The sequence below is a fragment of the Carassius carassius genome, chromosome 23 (genome assembly GCF_963082965.1).
Source record: "Carassius carassius chromosome 23, fCarCar2.1, whole genome shotgun sequence".
NCBI classification, from domain to species: domain Eukaryota; kingdom Metazoa; phylum Chordata; class Actinopteri; order Cypriniformes; family Cyprinidae; genus Carassius; species Carassius carassius.
Window position 1 is genome coordinate 23,311,203 of NC_081777.1, and position 21,224 is coordinate 23,332,426.

At 37.8% G+C, this 21,224-nt stretch overlaps 2 protein-coding genes across 2 annotated transcripts in view; one reads left to right on the forward strand and one right to left on the reverse strand.

The window, feature by feature from the left end:
* Nucleotides 1-256: 256 nt before the first annotated feature.
* On the reverse strand, nucleotides 257-6,934 carry LOC132101565 (carboxylesterase 5A-like). The gene is made up of 13 exons (XM_059506617.1): nucleotides 6,781-6,934; nucleotides 6,411-6,606; nucleotides 5,687-5,825; nucleotides 5,422-5,555; nucleotides 5,147-5,300; nucleotides 4,747-4,851; nucleotides 3,435-3,536; nucleotides 1,550-1,690; nucleotides 1,355-1,435; nucleotides 1,010-1,151; nucleotides 782-928; nucleotides 537-609; nucleotides 257-474 (listed from the first exon to the last, which is right to left on the reverse strand). Exons 1-13 carry the CDS (start codon nucleotides 6,848-6,850, stop codon nucleotides 309-311), a joined length of 1,650 nt encoding a protein of 549 aa, XP_059362600.1. The 5' UTR covers nucleotides 6,851-6,934; the 3' UTR covers nucleotides 257-308.
* A 3,402-nt stretch (nucleotides 6,935-10,336) lies between these two features.
* Nucleotides 10,337-21,224, forward strand: part of zfpm1 (zinc finger protein, FOG family member 1) — a 76,984-nt gene continuing 66,096 nt past the window's right edge. Inside the window, exon 1 of the mRNA XM_059506618.1 lies at nucleotides 10,337-10,752. Coding sequence (XP_059362601.1) covers nucleotides 10,713-10,752 — 40 coding nt within the window. The 5' untranslated portion in view covers nucleotides 10,337-10,712. The remainder of the gene's footprint in view (nucleotides 10,753-21,224) is intronic.

A 21,224-nucleotide genomic window follows, 5' to 3' on the forward strand; every position in this document is an offset into this window, starting at 1 on the left:
TTGGTAAGATTTATTATTTATTTACAACAAAATGATTTATTATTTGTTGGTAATACTATTTGATATCTAAATAGAAATATACATTTTACTCTTTAATAAAGCAATTGGAAATTATTTTTGCTACTATATTTCGCTATAAAATACAAACAAATAAAGATCAGATTTTGGCTGGATTTGAGAATAACAGAAAAGTGCAAAAGGTTTTATAGGAACAATTTCACTGCATGGAGACAAAATAATTATTTACACATACATGTGCAAATTAGATTTTATTTAAAGTAGAAGCATCATGTTTGTTGCTGAAATAACTAGGCTTTGTGGAGTTCTACAATCTTTTTAGGTAATTCTTCAGTGAAAAAGAGCAACTTGTCCATCTTTAGATCCTGTCCCGCATTTTGCTGCAAATCTAGGTTCATGTATTTATTAGTCTTGTCGTACACAGGCCAGTGCACCAGACTGGGACCATTTGGTGATCTGTGGAAATGAAATAATTATTTAAGGAATGAAGGATCATCATTAACTGCAGTACCACTTACCCAGTGCGAATGAAGTTCGCCCAGTATCCCATGACGGTTCTGCATAGTTGGTTTTCCTCCTCAGTGGGCGTTCCTGTGGATGATAAAGAGGTAATATTCATAACAACATCACCGCTTCATCATTAACATTTTCACTTTGTTTAGATCATTTGCAGTTTTAAAACCCAGCCATAATAAATTGTTCAGTATAAATGTGCAGTATCATAATAATTTGCCAGGAGAAACAAGTTCTTAGATCTGCATACCCACTTTGATATGGCCATCCCAAAAGCATGCCCCAAACACAAATCCAAGTTCATCACCATGGTCAGCTTTCACAAAGCTGGGTCTGAGATCTTTAAATATACTTGGCGGGTGCTGGAACTCATACATATACACAGGCACTCCAGCATCTGTGAAGTTAAGATAATGGAAAATAACAAAGCAAACCAACAATAACACATCACTGATGGTGAAATATTATCACAACCAACCTCTGTGGTAAGATGCAACTGTAATGGAGGGAATCACCAAAAAAATATCCCCAATCATCTCAGTAAATGCATCGCGAATGTCCTCTGGAGTTTGAGCATGTTTTAGGTATTTTTCTGCTATGATTTCATTGACTCCTTGCGTCTACGATGACAGAATGAAGGATTACACCAATTCTACAGATTCTCCTAAATGCTATTTTGTACTTTGTTCACTAGAGGGGGGCAAATACTAACAAATTACTCAGAATGCGTTAATTAAAGAAAATCCATTTGCATTTTATCTCTGTTTTAATTTCGAAATCACTACAAATGATCTGGAAAGAAAGAAGTGAAGTTGAGTTTTACTCCATTTTTGGTAAAAATTTCCATCAATTGTTTCACTGTTTTTTTGTCCATCCCTTTTAACAAGTCTTTTGAGAATAAGGCCTGAAATAAAAATAAAGAAATAGCACATGCATTACTATTTAAAAAATAGTCATAAAGGTTCATATACCTTTTTATTTAATTTCAACATTCCATACAAAAATGTCCGATACTTACCTGAAAGATCATCCATCCAAATTCATGGTTTGTTGTTCCAACAAGAATTGGAACTTTATGAAAATCTTTGCGCTTTAGTAACTCCTCTGGTTGAGCTTTAAGAAACTCCCCATCAACTGTTGCTCCAGGGAAAATGTGTTTCTAAGGAAGTCATTTGGTCTAAGAAATTGTTCCATTCTCTTTTCAATGTGTACAACCCGAATTCCGGAAAAGTTTAATAAATTTTAATAAAATGAAAACTAAAGGAATTTCAAATCACATGAGCCAATATTTTATTCACAATAGAACATAGGTAACGTAGCAAATGTTTAAACTGAGAAATTTTACACTTTTATCCACTTAATTAGCTAATTTAAAATTTAATGCCTGCTACAGGTCTCAAAAAAGTTGGCACGGGGGCAACAAATGGCTAAAAAAGCAAGCAGTTTTGAAAAGATTCAGCTGGGAGAACATCTAGTGATTAATTAAGTTAATTGATATCAGGTCTGTAACATGATTAGCTATAAAAGCTTTGTCTTATAGAAGCAGAGTCTCTCAGAAGTAAAGATGGGCAGAGGCTCTCCAATCTGTGAAAGACTGCGTAAAAAAATTGTGGAAAACTTTAAAAACAATGTTCCTCAACGTCAAATTGCAAAGGCTTTGCAAATCTCATCATCTACAGTGCATAACATCATCAAAAGATTCAGAGAAACTGGAGAAATCTCTGTGCGTAAGGGACAAGGCCGGAGACCTTTATTGGATGCCCGTGGTCTTCGGGCTCTCAGACGACACTGCATCACTCATCGGCATGATTGTGTCAATGACATTACTAAATGGGCCCAGGAATACTTTCAGAAACCACTGTCGGTAAACACAATCCGCCGTGCCATCAGCAGATGCCAACTAAAGCTCTATCATGCAAAAAGGAAGCCATATGTGAACATGGTCCAGAAGCGCTGTCGTGTCCTGTGGGCCAAGGCTCATTTAAAATGGACTATTTCAAAGTGGAATAGTGTTTTATGGTCAGACGAGTCCAAATTTGACATTCTTGTTGGAAATCACGGACACCGTGTCCTCCGGGCTAAAGAGGAGGGAGACCTTCCAGCATGTTATCAGCGTTCAGTTCAAAAGCCAGCATCTCTGATGGTATGGGGGTGCATAAGTGCATACGGTATGGGCAGCTTGCATGTTTTGGAAGGCCCTGTGAATGCTGAAAGGTATACAAAGGTTTTAGAGCAACATATGCTTCCCTCCAAACAACGTCTATTTCAGGGAAGGCCTTGTTTATTTCAGCAGGACAATGCAAAACCACATACTGCAGCTATAACAACAGCATGGCTTCGTCGTAGAAGAGTCCGGGTGCTAACCTGGCCTGCCTGCAGTCCAGATCTTTCACCTATAGAGAACATTTGGCGCATCATTAAATGAAAAATACGTCAAAGACGACCACGAACTCTTCAGCAGCTGGAAATCTATATAAGGCAAGAATGGGACCAAATTCCAACAGCAAAACTCCAGCAACTCATAGCCTCAATGCCCAGACGTCTTCAAACTGTTTTGAAAAGAAAAGGAGATGCTACACCATGGTAAACATGCCCCGTCCCAACTATTTTGAGACCTGTAGCAGAAATCAAAATTGAAATGAGCTCATTTTGTGCATAAAATTGTAAACTTTCTCAGTTTAAACATTTGCTATGTTATCTATGTTCTATTGTGAATAAAATATTGGCTCATGTGATTTGAAAGTCTTTTAGTTTTCATTTTATTAAAATTTAAAAAACGTCCCAACTTTTCTGGAATTCGGGTTGTATATTTATAGAGTAGATTTATCACCAGTAGAAAAAAAATTGCATTTATTTTTCATTAACTATTGAAAAGCATCTCTTTTCAAATTCTCTGCTCCTACCTTTCTAGTTGCATGGATGATTTGTTCCTCAGTCAGTTCTTTTATGCATTTGGTCAGCACTTCATTAGAGCTGAAGTCACATTCAGTGACATTTGCTACCGCCTGGTCAAGCAGATCACACACAATCACCTTTTCTAAACACTGACAGTAATTATCTTACATTAGGCATTGTCAATATGCATTTTCGAATCAGGCTGTGCTGAAGTGCTTTTTTGTAAAGCTTTTGAATTCTGATTTAACTTTTTTGGGAGGACATTAAAGGGGTCATTACCTGAGAAACAAAACTTCCCTTGAGCTTTTTACAAATAGGTCATTGTACTATAAAAACATCCTGTAAGTTTCAGAACTTAAAACTTTATCATTAGTCTAAAAAACAGATTATATTGAAGGGAGTCTGCCAAAACAACAACTTTTGAAATGTTCTACTCTGTGACGTAATCGTTTGGATAAGCACCGCCTACGCAGAAGAAGATCAACACCTGCTTCTTCATGGCTGCCTCTTTAGCCCCGCCCACCGATTGCCTCATGTAGTGTTTACGAAGGAGGCAGACGTGTAGGTTTACGCAGAAATAAAACAATAAAAGATGACTCAGACAAGATGCTGTGCAGTGCCAAACTGTGGAAGGAAATAGTATTTGCATTGCTTTCCTTCTGATCCCAACATTCGGAAAGAGTGGATGAACTTTACTTTTAATGAAGTTTCAGACTGCTTCAGTAAAATTGCTAGTTGGCACGATGCTGTGCCAACTATATTGGATCCTATAGTAATGTCGCACCACACAAATGTATTTTGTTACGTGATCACTATTGCTTTTTCTGATAAACAAATTGTTTGATATGAGTATTTGTGCATTTTTAACCTAAATCACAACAGCATCCATCAAACATAGGCTACTCAAGTGTTAGCCAATCATCATGGCAGTGGGCGTTTACTACTGGTCTGCTACTTTCAAACAGAGCGTTCTGATGAGGGGGGTCAAAAACAGGACAGAAAATAGCCTATTGCTTTTAAATTATGATTTTTTGATGTAAAAATCTTGATAACACTGGACTTCAGAGAACAGTACAAAATAAGTACAAAGTTAAGGGTTTATGCATTAGTCTATATGTATTTGTGCTTAAATAATGTATTGTTTATGTGTCTAAATGCTAAAACAAAACTGCCTTCAGGAAATGAAATAAAGACAAACTAAAGTGAACTGAACTAAACTAAACAAGACTCTAAAATTCTTGGCATCTGACATAATACTACAGATTCCCTATAATTAACTGTTGAGTAGTACACATTTAATGTTGTATTTGGGCTAAATACCTTGGCATGCATCAGAGGGTCTTTGACAGAGTAGCCCATCATAGTTGCTACTCCACTCTGAAAGATGGCCCGCTGAAACAGCCCCTTGGTCATGGGCGACAATGTCTAGAAGAACATAAGTATATATCTTTAGAACACACTTGATCCTAGCACTGAATTGTATAGAGAATCTATTAATGGATAAGATCTTATGTTGTTTTAACAACTTGTCTTTCAGCTATTCACTGATTATCATATTTCCAGGGGAAGCCCGAAAGGACCACAAGGAATTTACTCAGAACTTATGTTTTTTAAAGACTCATCAGAAAAGTTATTAATGCTATCAGGCACATAAATAATTAATATGCAACAATAGAGAAAGATAATAAAGATAATGGTGCTTTTAAAAACATTTACTGACCAGAAAAGAGGCACTAATTCCTCCTGCAGACTGCCCAGCTATAGTGACAGACTGGGGGTCTCCTCCAAAACCCTCAATGTTTTGCTGCACCCACTTTAACGCAGCAATCTGGTCTAGGAAACCCCAGTTACCTTGAGAATTCTTATCTCCTGTGCTAAAACCAGAAGCATATGTTATTATAACCCATTGCAGAAGCAGCATAAAAGAAATCTGATGTCATTCTCAAGGGACAGACTGCATGAGTTGTGCCTACTTTCTCTACCATAAATGAATACCTGAAGTATCCTAATATTCCAAGTCGGTACTGAATGATAACCACAACAATGTTCTCATAGGCTGCCAACGAGGATCCATCAAATGTGCAAGCACCCCCATTTACCAGAGCACCTCCGTGAATCCAGACCATTACCTGTTGGTTTGCATAAATTTCTTTTGTCAGAGGGGTTGGGGAAATTGTCAATAAAGCATAATAGAATAAGTTCTACTTTGAATTCGTAAGTCCTCTGGTTTAGATGAGAGAAGCCGTTATTCAGTACTCACTGGAAGTTTATCTGATTCTGATCTTTGAGAAGGAGTGTAAACATTCAGATACAAACAGTCTTCTGAGACTCCTGTTGGTGTGAAATCCAATGCCATTGATTTTGCTACTATAGGCAGAATATCTGGGTTTTGAAGGCATCTAGAATACAGCGAGAGAAGGTACACTGTAAAAAAAATTTGTATATCTATGGTACATATGGCAAATTCCTTTATCATGTACAGTGAAAAACTGTGATAGATCTATAGCGGGACATTACACCAAATAAAAAAGTAAAATGCTGTTAAATGTACATATTTTGGAAGTGAAAATGAACAGTATACAAAATAGACATGTTTGTGTGAATGACATTGTATGCACATTTTACTGTATATTAGTATATACCTCAGCGTGCAGAACGGCTCATTTTGTCCCTTTTACGACCTGTATTATTATGGTGGTTATCAGTAAAATTATACAGGTACAAAACAGATTTGATTTCTTTAGATCTAATATTAACATTGCATCAGTTAATGAAAAGTGTAGTTAATTTCAGTCTCATATATTCTAAAATGTTGCTACCACATTTAAATATAGAATTATTTTTACCATACATTTCACAGGTCTATTTTTACTGTGTATCTATACTGTATAGGTGGAATATAATAATTTAGAGGTAAATAAGGAATTTAGTACAAATATATTTCATAAATCACAGTTATTTTTTATGAATATTGCCATACTCACATGTTTGGGTGCTGGGTGGCATTTCTTATGCCTTCCCATCCCTGTACAGGAACAGGTGCAGCCAGACGGAGGGGGCCAACAGGTGGCTGGGCAAAAGGAATACCCAAATACTGCTCCACCACCTTTTCCGAGCCTTTAACTTTCATATATTGTCCACGGACACTGCCATGCTTCAGAACAACCACCGGCCCAGAGTCTGTATAAATACAAACCAATCTGACATTAACACCCATCATTTAATACATATTATTATTTTATGTTTCTGTCAAATAACAATACTCCTTCAAATATTTGTAAAATATATAATTAAGTAAGATACTACTTCACTGTATAATGTTAAATATTATTTAAAAAGCGATATAAGACATACCTGTCTGTACAGGGGCTGTCCAAACAGGTGCCAGGGTCAAGCACAGGCAGAGCAAAACTTCTTTTATCATAGTTCTTTCGTTAAAGACTGATACAAACTCAAGTCGTAATGAAGAGCTTACAAAATGTATATATCCCACAGGCTCAGTTACAAAACACTGGCCTTTAACCTGATTCTACACTTTACCCCCTTAAAAAAACAGAGCAGCTGTTTAATGTGTACAAAGTTGAATCCCTGTACGGCAGACTGAGGAGACAAAAATCCATTCTTTGTATAAATAATCATAATTAGTTTAGAATTTGATCTCTGTATCATTGTGGTCTGTACTGACATGTTTGTTAGATTAAAGAGTTCTAAAATCTTACAGTTACAGGTAAAGTGAACCGAACATATCAAATCAAAATCAAAATATTTTTATTTTTATTATAATTATTCTCAATCATTCTCAATCATATGGATAATTTAATTTGCCACCACAGTAAATTCTTCTGTCAAAGTGGTTCATGCTGTACCCAGCGATAAAGTGTGTGCTTATACAGAGAGTGTCAAAGAGACTCAGATTCTTCACAGGTAAGTTAATAATTCATGTCTTGTGTTGGATTTATTGAACAAGGCCAGGAATTCTTGAAGGTTAAAGCTGAGAAGTTAAAAGTTGCTTCCAGTGATAGTCATTTATTAGTTGATTTCATTGTTTTTTTTTATTTATTAATTTTTTTAATTTAATTTGTTTGACTAGCTGTTGTGGCATAGCGGTTATCGCCCTCAATACAAGATTTGATCTGCAAGACTGCAAGTTCAAGCTCGAGAGGCATTGGTCTAGAATTAGGGGAGGTACTGGGAAGTGACTGCCAAATAACATAAAAGGTAAACGGTATGGGAGGCCGTTTGAGGCGAAACCCTTTGAAAACTTGTGACACACACTGAAACACTTGCGATACACACTGAAACACTTGCGATACACACTGAAACACTTGCGATACTCACTGAAACACTTGCGATACTCACTGAAACACTTGCGATACACACTGAAACACTTGCGATACACACTGAAACACTTGTGCGTATAAGTGAAACACTATATATCTGTGCAAATATATAAAAACTTGTTATATAAAATATTAAATATATAAGAAACATTCTCGCGTGTGAGAGAGCATTAACATTTTCAGTGTGTCCGGAAGTCGTTTCATTGCAACCGGAAGTTATACTACTTCTTCTTCTTCGCTATTATGGCGGGTAGCACCAAAGTTAGGTGCATTATCGCCACCTACTTTATTGGAGTGTGAGTTTACCCTTTCAAAACATGAGAAAAAAAAGTAATAATAATATATAAAAAATATATATATATATCAGAAATCAGAATTGGCAATAACACACGAGTGATCACATACGAAAAAGCCTAGTGTAAAGAATAACAACAAATACCTAATTTTTTAAACAAGTTTGGAAGGAGCCATATACGTGGAGAATATTTGAGCTATAACTTCCTGTTGCAATGAAACGACTTCCGGACACACTGAAAATGTTAATGCTCTCTCACACGTGAGAATGTTTCTTATATATTTAATATTTTATATAACAAGTTTTTATATATTTGCACAGATATATAGTGTTTCACTTATACGCACAAGTGTTTCAGTGTGTATCGCAAGTGTTTCAGTGAGTATCGCAAGTGTTTCAGTGTGTATCGCAAGTGTTTCAGTGAGTATTGCAAGTGTTTCAGTGTGTATCGCAAGTGTTTCAGTGTGTATCGAAAGTGTTTCAGTGAGTAACGCAAGTGTTTCAGTGTGTATCACAAGTTTTCAAAGGGTTTCGCCTCAAACGGCCTCCCATATAAACGTGGCTGTTGCTTTTTCTTTGAAATTCCTCATGTTCCATTGAACAAAAATAGCCTTTTTTTTTTTACATGATACTTTCTAGATAAAGTACCTTATCATACTGTACATAAACCATAAATGTAAACATCAGGATAGTCATTTATAACTCGGGTTTCTTCTAATCTATACACTGCTTATTTGATAAAATGATTTATTTTTATTTTTTAATTGCCTTTATTTTGTTATTGTACCGGTCTTTTTTACATTCTTTAATTTGTTTTATTTAGTAATATTTATTTTTAAATAATTTTTTTTATTTTTTTTATTTTACTCACATAATAAAAAAAATTAGGGTATAAGGATGGATTGGACTGTGCCCAGCATCCAAAAGACAATTTTATTACTAACCTTTTTTTAAAAAAAAATAAAATCGGCATTCAAAATATAGATGTATTCAGTGCTTTATCTTATTGTATCTTGTCAATTAGTCATAATAAGTGCATAATACTTTTTATTTTAAATGTTGATTTCATCATGTCTAATCATGAAATATACGAACAATGTTCCTCCAACATTAAGATTAACAAGGCCAAACATTGATCTAGTAAATAATAGTTTAATAATAGTCCACCTAAATATTTTGCCCTAAACCTTCTAACAAACCTTAATAAATTATGACACAACAAAAAAAAATATAAAGTGTTTTATTATTTTTTTCTTTGGTATTATTTGTGGTTGCCTTAAAAGTTCCAGGTAGTTAACATATGACAACTTTGATGTATTTGACTCATATTCAAATGTTGTGGCTGGAGAGGAATGTGTATAAGTCAGCTCATTACTAGTCTCACGTAGCCAGCCCTTCAGTCTGACGGCTGAACGTGGTCATGGTCGTGACGTCTGAATAGCTCATTACAACCATGGGCCCTGTCCCAAATGGAATACACTTCATGTGCTTGCGGTCTTGCGAAGTTACAATGGCTGCAGCGTGCGCGTGTCCGTTAAGTCCACGAGACCGTAGGTGTCACATTTGTCATTTTAGCGTTCAGAAGAGTGCTCGCGAGGGCCCCTTTTTTGACCATAATAATGCGCCCTCGATCCGGACTCTGATCTCTCCAGTGAAGCATGAGATAAGGTTTTTCGTTGGTCACTAGATGGAAGCAGTGAGTTTTTGAGGAGGTCACAGTGCCTGCATACAATATGTGCAAAGAAAACAGTAATAGCGTGCTCCCCCTTTTTTTTGGCAATCATACCAGCTATAATTGTACTACTTTTGTATTTCATCTGTCTGTATGTCGGTCTGTCTATCTGTCTATATACATTAAATAATTCAAGAAATAATTCGAGAATATTATTGAGTTGATTAGAATGTATTTTATAAATAAAATTATAAATAATTATAAGTATTAATATAAAATATATTATAATAAAGTATTATTACTATTTATGTATAATCGTTTATATATTATTTATGCAACATAAAAGTATAATACTGATTTTATAACGAGTAACGTTAGTGGTAAATAACCACATTATTTTTTGAACAGTCCATCAAGTTTTTCCGCATACACTCATCCTTAAGAATATTTTTTTATTCTATTGTTTCATGCAAACGGCGCACAGCACACATTGCATGCCTTGCACTGATGGAAGTGTGATTTAAGGGGCATAGAGAGCTTGCTGGGAGCGCGAGCGTAGTTAGCGGCGTGCGGCATGTCATCATACGCAAGGGGCGTGACGGAGGCGTGTCATAACATATCAGCGCCACTGTTTCATGTGTCGATCGAGCCCTGTTGACAAGAACTGCGCTCACTCTGTGCTTCACAGGTGTAGACCTAAACAAATCATAAAAAGCTAAAGGTATAGTTGCCTCCAGCAGCATATGCGCTGTCAGGGCTAACATCGGCAGAGTTTATTGTGACTAACGGAGAGAGGATACATCGCTCCTCTGGGAAGACGTCGAGAAGTCGGCCACAGGTAGCTCTTGCGGCTCTGAATATCAAAATACAGGTCATGCGGGTGTCTTCGGAGGGGCAGAGAGCTGTGATACAGTGCTGTTACTGCTAGTGACCCCGGTGGACTGATCCCGGCAAGCTGAGCACGAAGGACGGAATAAGTATGTCCCGAAGAAAGCAGAGCAAACCCCGGCAGATCAAACGTAAGCGTTTAAAGTTTAACTAGTACCGGTGCTGCTGTTGTAAATGGTGACTCGTTGTTAAAAAAAAGTGTGTGCTATTATTCATTTGACTGGATTGCGTGTGTTTTTTTTTTTTTTGTGAGCGCAGCGTTGTCGTGCGTTTAAACAGTTTCGTGGAAACTGACAAGATCTTTCTATTAACACGAGACAAATGGCACGCTCTAGATGTATGAGCGGTCTGTTCAAACATTCATTGTGTTTTAATGGTATTAAGACCGCAGAAAATTAGAAATGGAAACATTTATTTACAACTGCCACCATAGTAACCAACTGCTTTTAGGACGCGATGCTCATTTTGTGAAAGAGCGCGGCACGTCAACGCCGCTGAACAAACTCACGCTTCATTTTTCAAACGCAGCGGCGATAACTGTGTGTAATAAACGCGTTTTTATTTGACTTTTTAATTCTTAAAAGTGCTTTCGTCTGCTCCAACTGAAATGTAACAGTGGCTTCCTGTTTAATACTGTTGTGGAAACGTCACTGTTCTCTGAAAAAGACGATGTGAGTTCAGATAAACAGCGATCCGATCCCAGTCGAGATAAGGATTAAAATTGGATCTTTTATTTGTTTTCTGTCTGTGGCTGCACCGAGGCTGCTGTTGCATTTTCCTCCGGCTTTTCAGTTCTCTTTCCAGAGATGAGACGTCAGATAGTGCGCCCAGCTGATCCCTCCACATGATAGTGGATTACAATTGGAATCTTTTTTTCATCCATCCATTTTAACCCTTTAGTCGGTCTCAAAATGACATTTTTACGATTGTATTCAAGATAGTACGTTCTGTCATTATTTGCATGCGGAAGACTTTTGACTGACTTCTGCGGGACACAAAAGGAGACATTTTGAAGAATGTCTTGGTTTCTGTTTTCCATTTAATGAGAAAGAATGGTGACCAAAGATCTAAACCCTTGAAAATGATGCAATATAATCATAAAAGTGATTAGCGCTATATCAAGCAAAAGGAGAAACTATATCTTGTCACTCTCCTGAGAAAAGTAGCAATGTTTAATTCGTCTGATATAATTCACAAAACCAATCAGAAATATTTGTTCATAACACAAAATTATTTGGTTCTTGAGTTCAACTGAACTGGTCGCAGCCGTTAACAGCTCACTGGAGTGAAAGATTATTAGTGAATAACTATCATGTGACTTGGAATATAGTGTGCTAGTGTTATCAGCCACTTTTATTATACTATTGAGATGACATACCATATTTTCTGAGACTTGACATCTTCGTTCTTCATTAATTGTGATTGGCAAAAAGCAAGCGGGAGATTATTTTGACTTCCAGCAATGAAAGAAAGTCATACAGGTTTGGAACAAAGTGAAGGTGATGCAAATCCATTTTTGATTAAAGTGACCCTCAGCATTTTGTGGTCGATTAAATTCCTAAAGTAAAAATCAAATTCACTGACCACTGCCTCTCACTCTCTTTCTGTGAAAAGAACCAACAGCGCTGAAAAGTCGTTTTGCTCTGGTGCCCGGGCGCTGTTTCAGTTCTTCATCCAGAAGAGATGCTTTCAGGCGATAAGCACAGTAGCAATATCTTGGAGGTTGAGTTTGAAAGGGCTGCTCAAAAAAAATAAATATTAATGCGATTCAAAGGCAGAAAGCCACTCTTGAATAGGAAAGAAAAATGGTCTGATAAGGCAACATTAGCATAAACCACTGAGTGTAAACGGACAGTATCAAGGTTTGTTTAAGTGACTGGAGAGTTATACGAGCACGTTGACCAGTAATACCCATGACCTGCTGACCCATGAAGGCGTCCTCTTAATTGAGATGTCTTATCTGATATAAAGCTATCTCTGGTTGGTTTCTGCAGAGCTCATTTTCTTACCTAGAGGCAGCTGCAAACAGTAGAACCAGCTTTACTACTTAAGGCCAGTCATAGCTGATGTTTTGAAAGATTCAGCATAAACATTTCTTATCTTTCCTGAAACGTTGAACCCTGTGAAGATTTCATATCTGGTGACTTTTGAAGTACACATCGCCATCTCCACGAATCCCCCATTGATGTCCCATTAGGAGTGATGAAGATGGAAAAGTATCACAGATTTGGCGCCAGATCACCCTAAAGGTGAGTCCTCCCCATTACCAAACCTGGGAGCTCATATGGACGTCACATCGCCCCTTTTATCTCACCTTTTTGCGTATGTAAACATGAAGACGACTGTGTCTAATAAGATTGTATTGTTTTGTTACACTCTTACTGGAAGGATAACAATCCCGGCCCCTCTAAAAGAGGTATCCAGTGTCATGGAAGAATGTGTTGAGAGGAAATATTTTTGTTTGTCTTTTGTGCGTCACTCTCCCAATGGTGAAGATCGTGCTGATAGATTATCCACCACTCCCTGATGGCGAGATTAGCTCACGGCCTTAGCGGGGCCACATCCCAGGGCTTATATTTTGGCAGTTGAGATGGGAGACAAGATAGGCAAGGCGGCGATCTTGGTGGAGATAGTCCCAACGTCGAGGTGGGTGGGGGAGATTGGGATTATAATTACATTTGGCTGAAGCGTTCTCATCTTTCTCATGTTTGTGTTGTTGTTGTTTGGGACTGGCTTGGTGTATCTCTAGATAAGTTAAAAAAAGAGAGGGAGAAAAGCAGATAAGGGGAGAGTAAGATGGCAGGGCTGATAAGGGCTGGGGGAGAGAGAGGCAGGAATACAGAAATGGTAGATGGATGTATGCTGCGTTTTAAAAGCAGCTGCCTCAGTGAGATCGCAGGGGCTGATAAGCGAGCCGTTGAGATGATTGGGGAGATAACAGAAAGGAGATTCTCACAGATAGCAGCCGAGTGACATCATTCAAACGGCTTGGAGGTCGGTGTGAATTATTCATGAGCTCCCAGAATTTGGCGTCAGCGGCCAGAGGATGTTAGAGAAGCTAGACAATGCACTTGTTTGAGTTACCACCTCCTGTACCTTGGGCTTGCACTTTTGAAAGTGTGGACAACTGATGGGATCTCTTCCTGTTTTTGTTGAAAGTGCTCTCAGAGCTTTTGCTGGTGTTAGGTTCAGCGTCTCTGGGTCATTTGACCCTGAGGTATAGTTTAATACTTAATATTGAAAAAATGAGAGATCACAGACTTTCGCACACACATTTTCACACATACGCAAACACGCCAATTTTGCTTGTGTGTTTTCCTTCTTTGTTCTGCTTTTAGCTCGATGTGAACTTTTGATAAAGCCTGGGGCCTGATCTCTGGTATAGATAGAGATCGCCAAGTGTGATAAAAGTTGTTATCAGCGCAGAGCAGGCAGGAGCTGAGGCTCTGCTGCAATAACAAAGCTACACGTAAGAACAGCAGGGCCCTGGACCCTGGCAATCAGTTCCAGTCCTAATGTGATTAATGTTGTTGTATAATTAGATGATAGGTGTGAATGCATTTTTTTCTCCCCCCTTAGTTACTCCCCCATCCTCTTGGTTCCCACCCTTGTGTTTTTCTCCTAACAACCATTGTTGTTGATTAATTTAATTAAAACTAATTCCACATATTACTCACTGTAGATCTTGTTAGATAGCATTGAGATGCAAGGGTTTTTTTTGTTCGTCGATGCTAATCTGCAGGGTGCATTTTGGTGAAAAACAGCGAAAAAAAAAAAAAAAAAAGTATTCAGCTCTACGCCTTGCGAAAGGAAACAAGAATGTGGCGTCAGCAGTATGGCTGAAACGTTGATTTGCAGTAAGATATTAGATACTGAGTGATAGTGGGTGCAATGAACACTGTGAGAAAGTTATAAAGTCTTTATAATGTGTTGCAAAGCCAAGGACGGCTTTCATGATTTTGATAAAAAATTATTATCAATGATTTCTGGTATCTGACAATCTTTAAAGCAGGTGGTTCAGATCTTCAAAGTCCTGCTTTTAATGATTGTTACTAATAATGCATCTTGCGTTTGAACTGCATGTGCCTGTAGATACTAAGATTGTGGTAAAATTAAGACAAAACCAATTATTTATATTTACACGACCATTTAAAACACTGGGAACTGTAAGATTTTTTTATGTTTTTGAAAGAAGTATTTTATGCTCGCCAAGGCAGTTACGATGTATTCCTGTGATATAAGCAGATTTTTCACCAGTCATTACTCCAGTTACTCCAGAAATCATTCTAATATGCTGATTTGGTGCTCATGAAACATTTATTATTATCAATGCAGTTGTGCTGCTTAACATTTTTGTAAAAACACTGATGTTATTTCAGGATTCTGTGACGAATTAACCTCATAAATGCTATTTGTGATGTTCAACACTGATGTTTCTAGTGAGCCCCCCCCAAAAATAAGTATCTTGCTAAAACCCAAATCGTTAGCCATTACTTTTGTTCTGAAATAGTTTCTTTGTTCCAAATAACCGGTGATGTACTGGTTGATCCAGCCGATGAGCTCTCCTGATTGGGTGAGCGAGTTTGATCTGTATGGACTGAAAATAATGTCAAAAAGTTTAACTGAATTTACCGTTTAGGAAGTGTCTGTTCGTTGCTACAGTGAAAGTAAAAGCTTTTAGGTGTTTTGATGAATTATTGCTCTTTCCTAATGTTTACGCAAGGGGAAGTCGAGTGAGTTATGACAACTGAACCCTCACTGACCCATTAGCACTCCTAAATCTTCACTTCTTCCTTTGTAATATAGAGTCATAAAAAGCTTGAGCTAAAAACTAGCTAAATAAAGCAGAAAGTTAAATGTCCCAGTGGGTGTCTTTAAACTGACATACATGCAGATTTAGTCTTTTATGCAATATAATATTTGCAAAAGAATCTAATCAACCACATTTTTTGTTTTGTCTGTTTAGGATATTTTATGTAAATATTTGTAAATGTTTACCAAAATGTTTACCACCAAATGCAGACATGGCATAAAGTCTTAAATGCATCTGCAGTTGCATGTGATTGTGAAGCGGTGGATGAGAATAAAATATTAATGTGTTATTAAGGATCCCCTGGCCTCTGGCCCCAATGCAATTAAAAACAAGATGGGAACAGGGCAGTAATCTTTTAATACACTGTTATCACATTGCATCTTATGGAGAGGACTTATTTTTATGTGCCGTTTTGATAGAAACGGCGGAGGTGAGATTTGCCATCGCAGGAGGGAGATTTTATTTTTTTTCTCTAGAAGGCTGGTGTAATAGAGTTTTCTGTGCTTTTTGGTTGGAGTTAATGAGTTGCGTCTTAAGGAGAATGGAGATATGATAATTTGTCCGATGTGGAGGAGCCATATTTGATGTGGATCACGGCTAACAGGGTTGATTAGATTGGCTGATTTCCACGCTGAGGTTTGATGTCATGTTCTTTATTTGATGTGCTTAATTGGCATGGTTGGGGGTGTGGACCGTCAATTTGATGTTGTGTTAAGGACATAAAGTTCAAGAGTGACACTATACTGTTCCCTCCTTTAAAAGGATAAGTACAGATATCTCAATGGGGCTTTATGCAAACAGTTCAGCTGGGTGTATTTGTCTGAACCATAAGGCCATAGATTAAATTTGTAGGTCACATCCCAATGGCATTCAGGTGAGTTTCTGTCCCAGAGTATAAAATATAACACTCTGGGATAGTAACAGTCCTCACTGACTTGCTTGTTATGGCTGCCAAGAGTTAAATGTAATCAAATGCACAAGGTCAGGTTTTTACTAATTATTTAATGTTTTATACTCACAATAGTGACACTACAGACTCCAAAATGATCCGGACAAGTGGATTATTGAGTTGGAATGGGTGGCAGGTCAAAGAATACAAAAACTGACTAGAGGTTAACTGGCTTTAGATTTTCTTCCTGTCATTTATTTTTTCATCTAGCTTTTTGAACACTATAATGTGTACATTGTGAATGACTGAGATCACTTGAACTGAAACCTGTGGTTTGGCAACTTACTGAGTAAATATGTAGTTTTGCAAATTTTCCATTTTTAATTTTCAACTTTCCTAGAAGAGTTTAGCTTGCTGATAGACATTTTGTGAGTTATATAAATATAAATCAAATGTATATACTGGCTACATTTTTTTTTTAAATGTCTTATTATATAAAAATGTAATTATAATTGTTATCTAAAATGCAATATTTATTTGTGTGTGTGTGTGTGTGTGATTTTGGAAAGAAGTTTCTCATGCTCACAAGGCTGCATATTGTGAAATTTTTACAATAAAATTTGAAATGCATTATTTATTTATCCCTGAAATGCATCTTATCATTTACCTGCTTCTTTCTCAGAATGGTCGATTATATTTCGACTATGGTCAATAATCGTTTGAGTGGTCAGTTTTGAAGATTTATAGTTTTGCACATCTCTACTATAAACTACCACTGGCCTGTTTTTTTTTTCAATTTGAAAGATGCTGCCTTGAGTATCCCTATTGCTCACGGTGTGGAAAACTCATGCTTGGGTGTTATTATATGCCAGGCAGGAGACTCTTGTGGGAAGGGAACACCGGGCATGTTTCATAAGGAGAGGTGGAAAGAGAAGAGATAAGCACAGAAGGGCAGCTGGGACAAAGGCCCTAGAAAGAGGAGAGGTTAGACCGCCTCCAGGGAGCCACCCCTGAACAGAGGTGGTCTAGACCAGAGTGGATCTTTTTTCTGCTCTCACACACTCCACTTGGCTAGCTCTAGAAAGAGAAGGAAGACCGGCAGAGATCAGCCTCAGACCTCTTCCAGCTTCTGTTTGAGAAGTGTAGGCTATGTGTATGTGAGGTGTGAATCAGATCAGTTTTGTTGAGCGTAAGCCACAGGAAATGTTGCAAAAGTTCTAACATTCATACATTTCAGACATAACAATTTCATAGCCGAACTGCCAATAGTCCATGTTAACTTAGCACATTTATAAAGTGTTTTAGCCTTTTGTGTCCTTTTAATTGGCATGAAATAGTGACATGAAAGACTACATTGTGCATGTCTTAAGGTGATAGTTGGCTAGCCTTCTGTGCTATTTCTGGTCATGGTTTTCTCACTTATGCTTCTTTCACTTTATCCCTTTCATGTTTCCTATTGTTAGCCCTTTAACAAATTACAAACATTTACTTTACACGGCCGAGAGCCGTGGGAACGGAGCGAGGCAGGTGGGGTGAATGATAATGAGCGACACCTGTGGCACTCACCGGTCTCGAGTCCCATCGAGGAGCTCTGGAAGGAAAAAAGGAGGAGGAACAACAGTGAAGGATGAGAAAGGACCAGGCCTGGACTATTTATGTTGTTTTTTGTTTGTGCGCGACAGTCATCCGTCATGGGCTGTCGCGCTATTTTTGGTTTTGTTTATTTTATTATTAAAGTTAAGAAGAACATTATGCAAAAAAAAAAAAAACATTTTCTGAAGACAGTTGATTTCCTTTGGAAATACAGAGATATAAAAACGTGCAGTGCTCCTGTTTATTCAACAAAGTCAAAGCCTTTTGGAAAATCTATTTGTGCCAGTCAGTTTTGATATTGTGGCGGCCCGCCTCAATTGATGCTCATTTGCTCTTTTTACATTTAAATTGCCTTTGCCTTCATCGAACGTTACAACAAAATTAATCTAATCTAAAATGAATCCCATATATAGACACTACATATAATTTAAAATTATGATATGCCTAAATACCATTTAAAATAGTATAATTTATTTTAAAGGATAGAATATAAATTATAGAATTTTTAATAATTGGCCATAAAGTTGCATTCTTACAAATAGCATTCTTTCCAATAAGTAGGTGAGCATTGTCATACTAGCATGAAGGTTAGGAGGATTGTGTTTTATAAACCTGCAGAGTTGAAATAGGTCAGTTTGTACTCCGCTATGCTGTTTAGGAATTTATTGTTTGGTCTGTGACTTCTATTGAATCCATTTATTGTGCAATCCTGGTCCAATTCCAAAGAATGTTATCTTAACAGTATCTAAAATGAAATCTTGCCTGTCAAAGGTCATCATCCATAGGGTCTTATCATTTTGGATAATCACAGAAAAAATATTATCATTATCATGATGATTATATCATAAGACTTGGTAATCATTGAGATTCCATGACTGTGGACTTTTGGATGTCCCGTTCTATTACGTACCTTAAAAGCACTCTAAAAGTCAAGGATACTTCTTCTCAGCCTGTCAATCAAAGTCCTGTAGACGATCACAATAAAAAATATTATCATTACATAGATGATTATATGATAGGACTGCCTCTATTAAAGGGATAGTCCACACAAAAATGAAATTATGTATGATTTTTGAATGTTGGTAACCAAACTGTTTTGGCTCCCATTGACTTTCATATTATTTTTTGTTAATGGAAGCCGAAATTGTTTGGTTACCAGCATGTTTTCTATTAAGCTCTACAGAGAAAATTAAGCCATGCAGGTTTGAATCGACATGAGGATGAGTAAACGATGGTTGGACTATCCCTTTAAATCATCATTCAGAATGGACTTTAGTCGTCTAGGCCTTCCCCAAACTCAACTTTTCAAGTTCCATTCCGTCAATCAAAGTCTCGACTTACCAACCCTTTCACATAAGCCCCTCCTCCATCTCTTCCCCTTCATTTCTTGTCCGCTTTCCATTACCCCAGTTCTCTCCCATCCCCAATATCTACCACTATCTCGCTTTTTCTCCAACGACCCCCCCCCCCCCCCCAGACAACTGTCTCTCTGTAACCCCCCCCCCCCCACCCCCTTCTCCTGCCTCTTCTCACTCTGTCTCCAGTCAGACCTCTAGCCTCACTAGAACCAGGTCTTAGCGGTATGATAATGTGGAAAGTTGAACTGGCCCCATTACAGCTTGGCTGATGGCAGCGCCGATAAGGCCCTTGATAATGGGTGCAGATAGAGCTGACACAGCGGTCCAATAGCCAGCCCTCTCTCTCCCATTATCATTCCTGCCCACCGATGGGCTCCCAGCACACTATCTGCTCTCCATTTCCACTCCTGCAACAGATAAGAATGGAAATACTGACTTCATAGCTGACTGATTAAAGTGTCTGCCTTTCTTGATAATACACAGATAAATTATGTTTTTTTTTTCTCTCCCTCTTTCTCTTTTGCTCCTTTCCTCTGTCTCTATCGCTTTCTCTCTCCCCCTCTCCTTCTGTTTCTCTCATTCCTTCCTGCGCTATCTAGAAAGGAGAGGGGCGGCAGGGAGAAAAACGTCTCCTCTGTTAATTTCTCTTTCTTTGTAGGTTTATTTGAGAAGGAGAGAGGAGGAATGGGGGAAAGGAGGGGTATGTGGGGAGATGGCGAGATGGTGCGGTTAATAAGAAAGTTTTGCAGGGCGGGGGAGTGTGATGGGGGAATGACTCCATTCAAGTGCCTCTCAGGGACTATTACATTTGGAATCTTGTCGACTGACACTCTACGACGCGCAATCACATCGCCATCTGCATAAACAAGCGCTGACTAAACGCTCGCGCTCGGAAACACTGGGTCACCCGACCGCTTTGAATATTTGTGCAGGTTTGGCATTGCTGGAAACAGCTAGTAGCTTGCTGACCGCTGATTTCTCACGGCAACCGGAGGAAGTAGCCAGGCAGCGTGGGCAGCCCTATCACTGCTGATGACCTCCCATCTGCAATAACACGCTCTTCCAGGGTGCTTTTTTTTATCAGCGATTGCTCCACCGAGATACCATGCTGATCTAACTGATTACATTTTGTGTATAGTAAACCATGTCCATTCCGTCTCTCCCTTCTTGCTTCTGTGTTTTTCAACCATCCAGCTGTGGATTTTCCTCTCAAGCTTCCTGGATCACTTTGCTGATGTCAGAGTTGTGCCATTAATCTAGTGGGGTACCTCAAATATAGGGGGTCCTTCTGCTTTGACCATAAGTGGTGATTTCATGCACATGTGTTCTTATCTGGGTGGAATCAGGGATATAGGATATAAAGGATGTAATATTTTTCTTGATGACGATGCATGATGTTTTTTTGATGTGAACGTACTGAATATCTTTAGTTAAAATTTGGCAGAACAGTTCAGAGAAAAACGTCTCTGGAGAGAAAAAAAAATGATATGAAATGATAATGACGTCTAATTTAAACTTAAATATTATTATTATTATTATTTTTTTTTTAAATAAAATTAATATGCGTTTCCCCAGTCTTTAGGGTGACGTGTTCCTTCAGAAATCATTCTAATATGCTGATTTGGTGCTCAAGAAGCTTTCTTACTAATATTAGTGTTGAAAAAAGTCGTTCTGCTGCATTTTTGTGGAAACCATGGTACCATGGATTCTTCGATGGATATAAAGTTTGATGAAAATAATAGAATTTATATGTTGTAATAGATTCTTTTTGTAGTAAAAACACTTTACTTTCACTTTTGATCAATGTAACACATCCTTGTGGAATAAAAGTATTAATTTCTTTAATAAAGGTCCCAGTCCTTCGAGCAGTAGTGCACATCTGATGACACAATGAACATATTATCTATTTGACTGAAATTAGTTTATCCATCTGTCGAGACTTCACTGAAA

Coding starts and splice junctions, on each gene's coding strand:
- LOC132101565 (XM_059506617.1), bottom strand. CDS start 6,850: ATGATAAAAGAAGTTTTGCTCTGCCTGTGCTTGACCCTGGCACCTGTT. Junction 929..1,009: donor AGTTGCATCTTACCACAGAG/GTTGGTTGTGAT, acceptor TTAACTTCACAG/ATGCTGGAGTGCCTGTGTAT. Junction 610..781: donor GGATGGCCATATCAAAGTGG/GTATGCAGATCT, acceptor TATCATCCACAG/GAACGCCCACTGAGGAGGAA.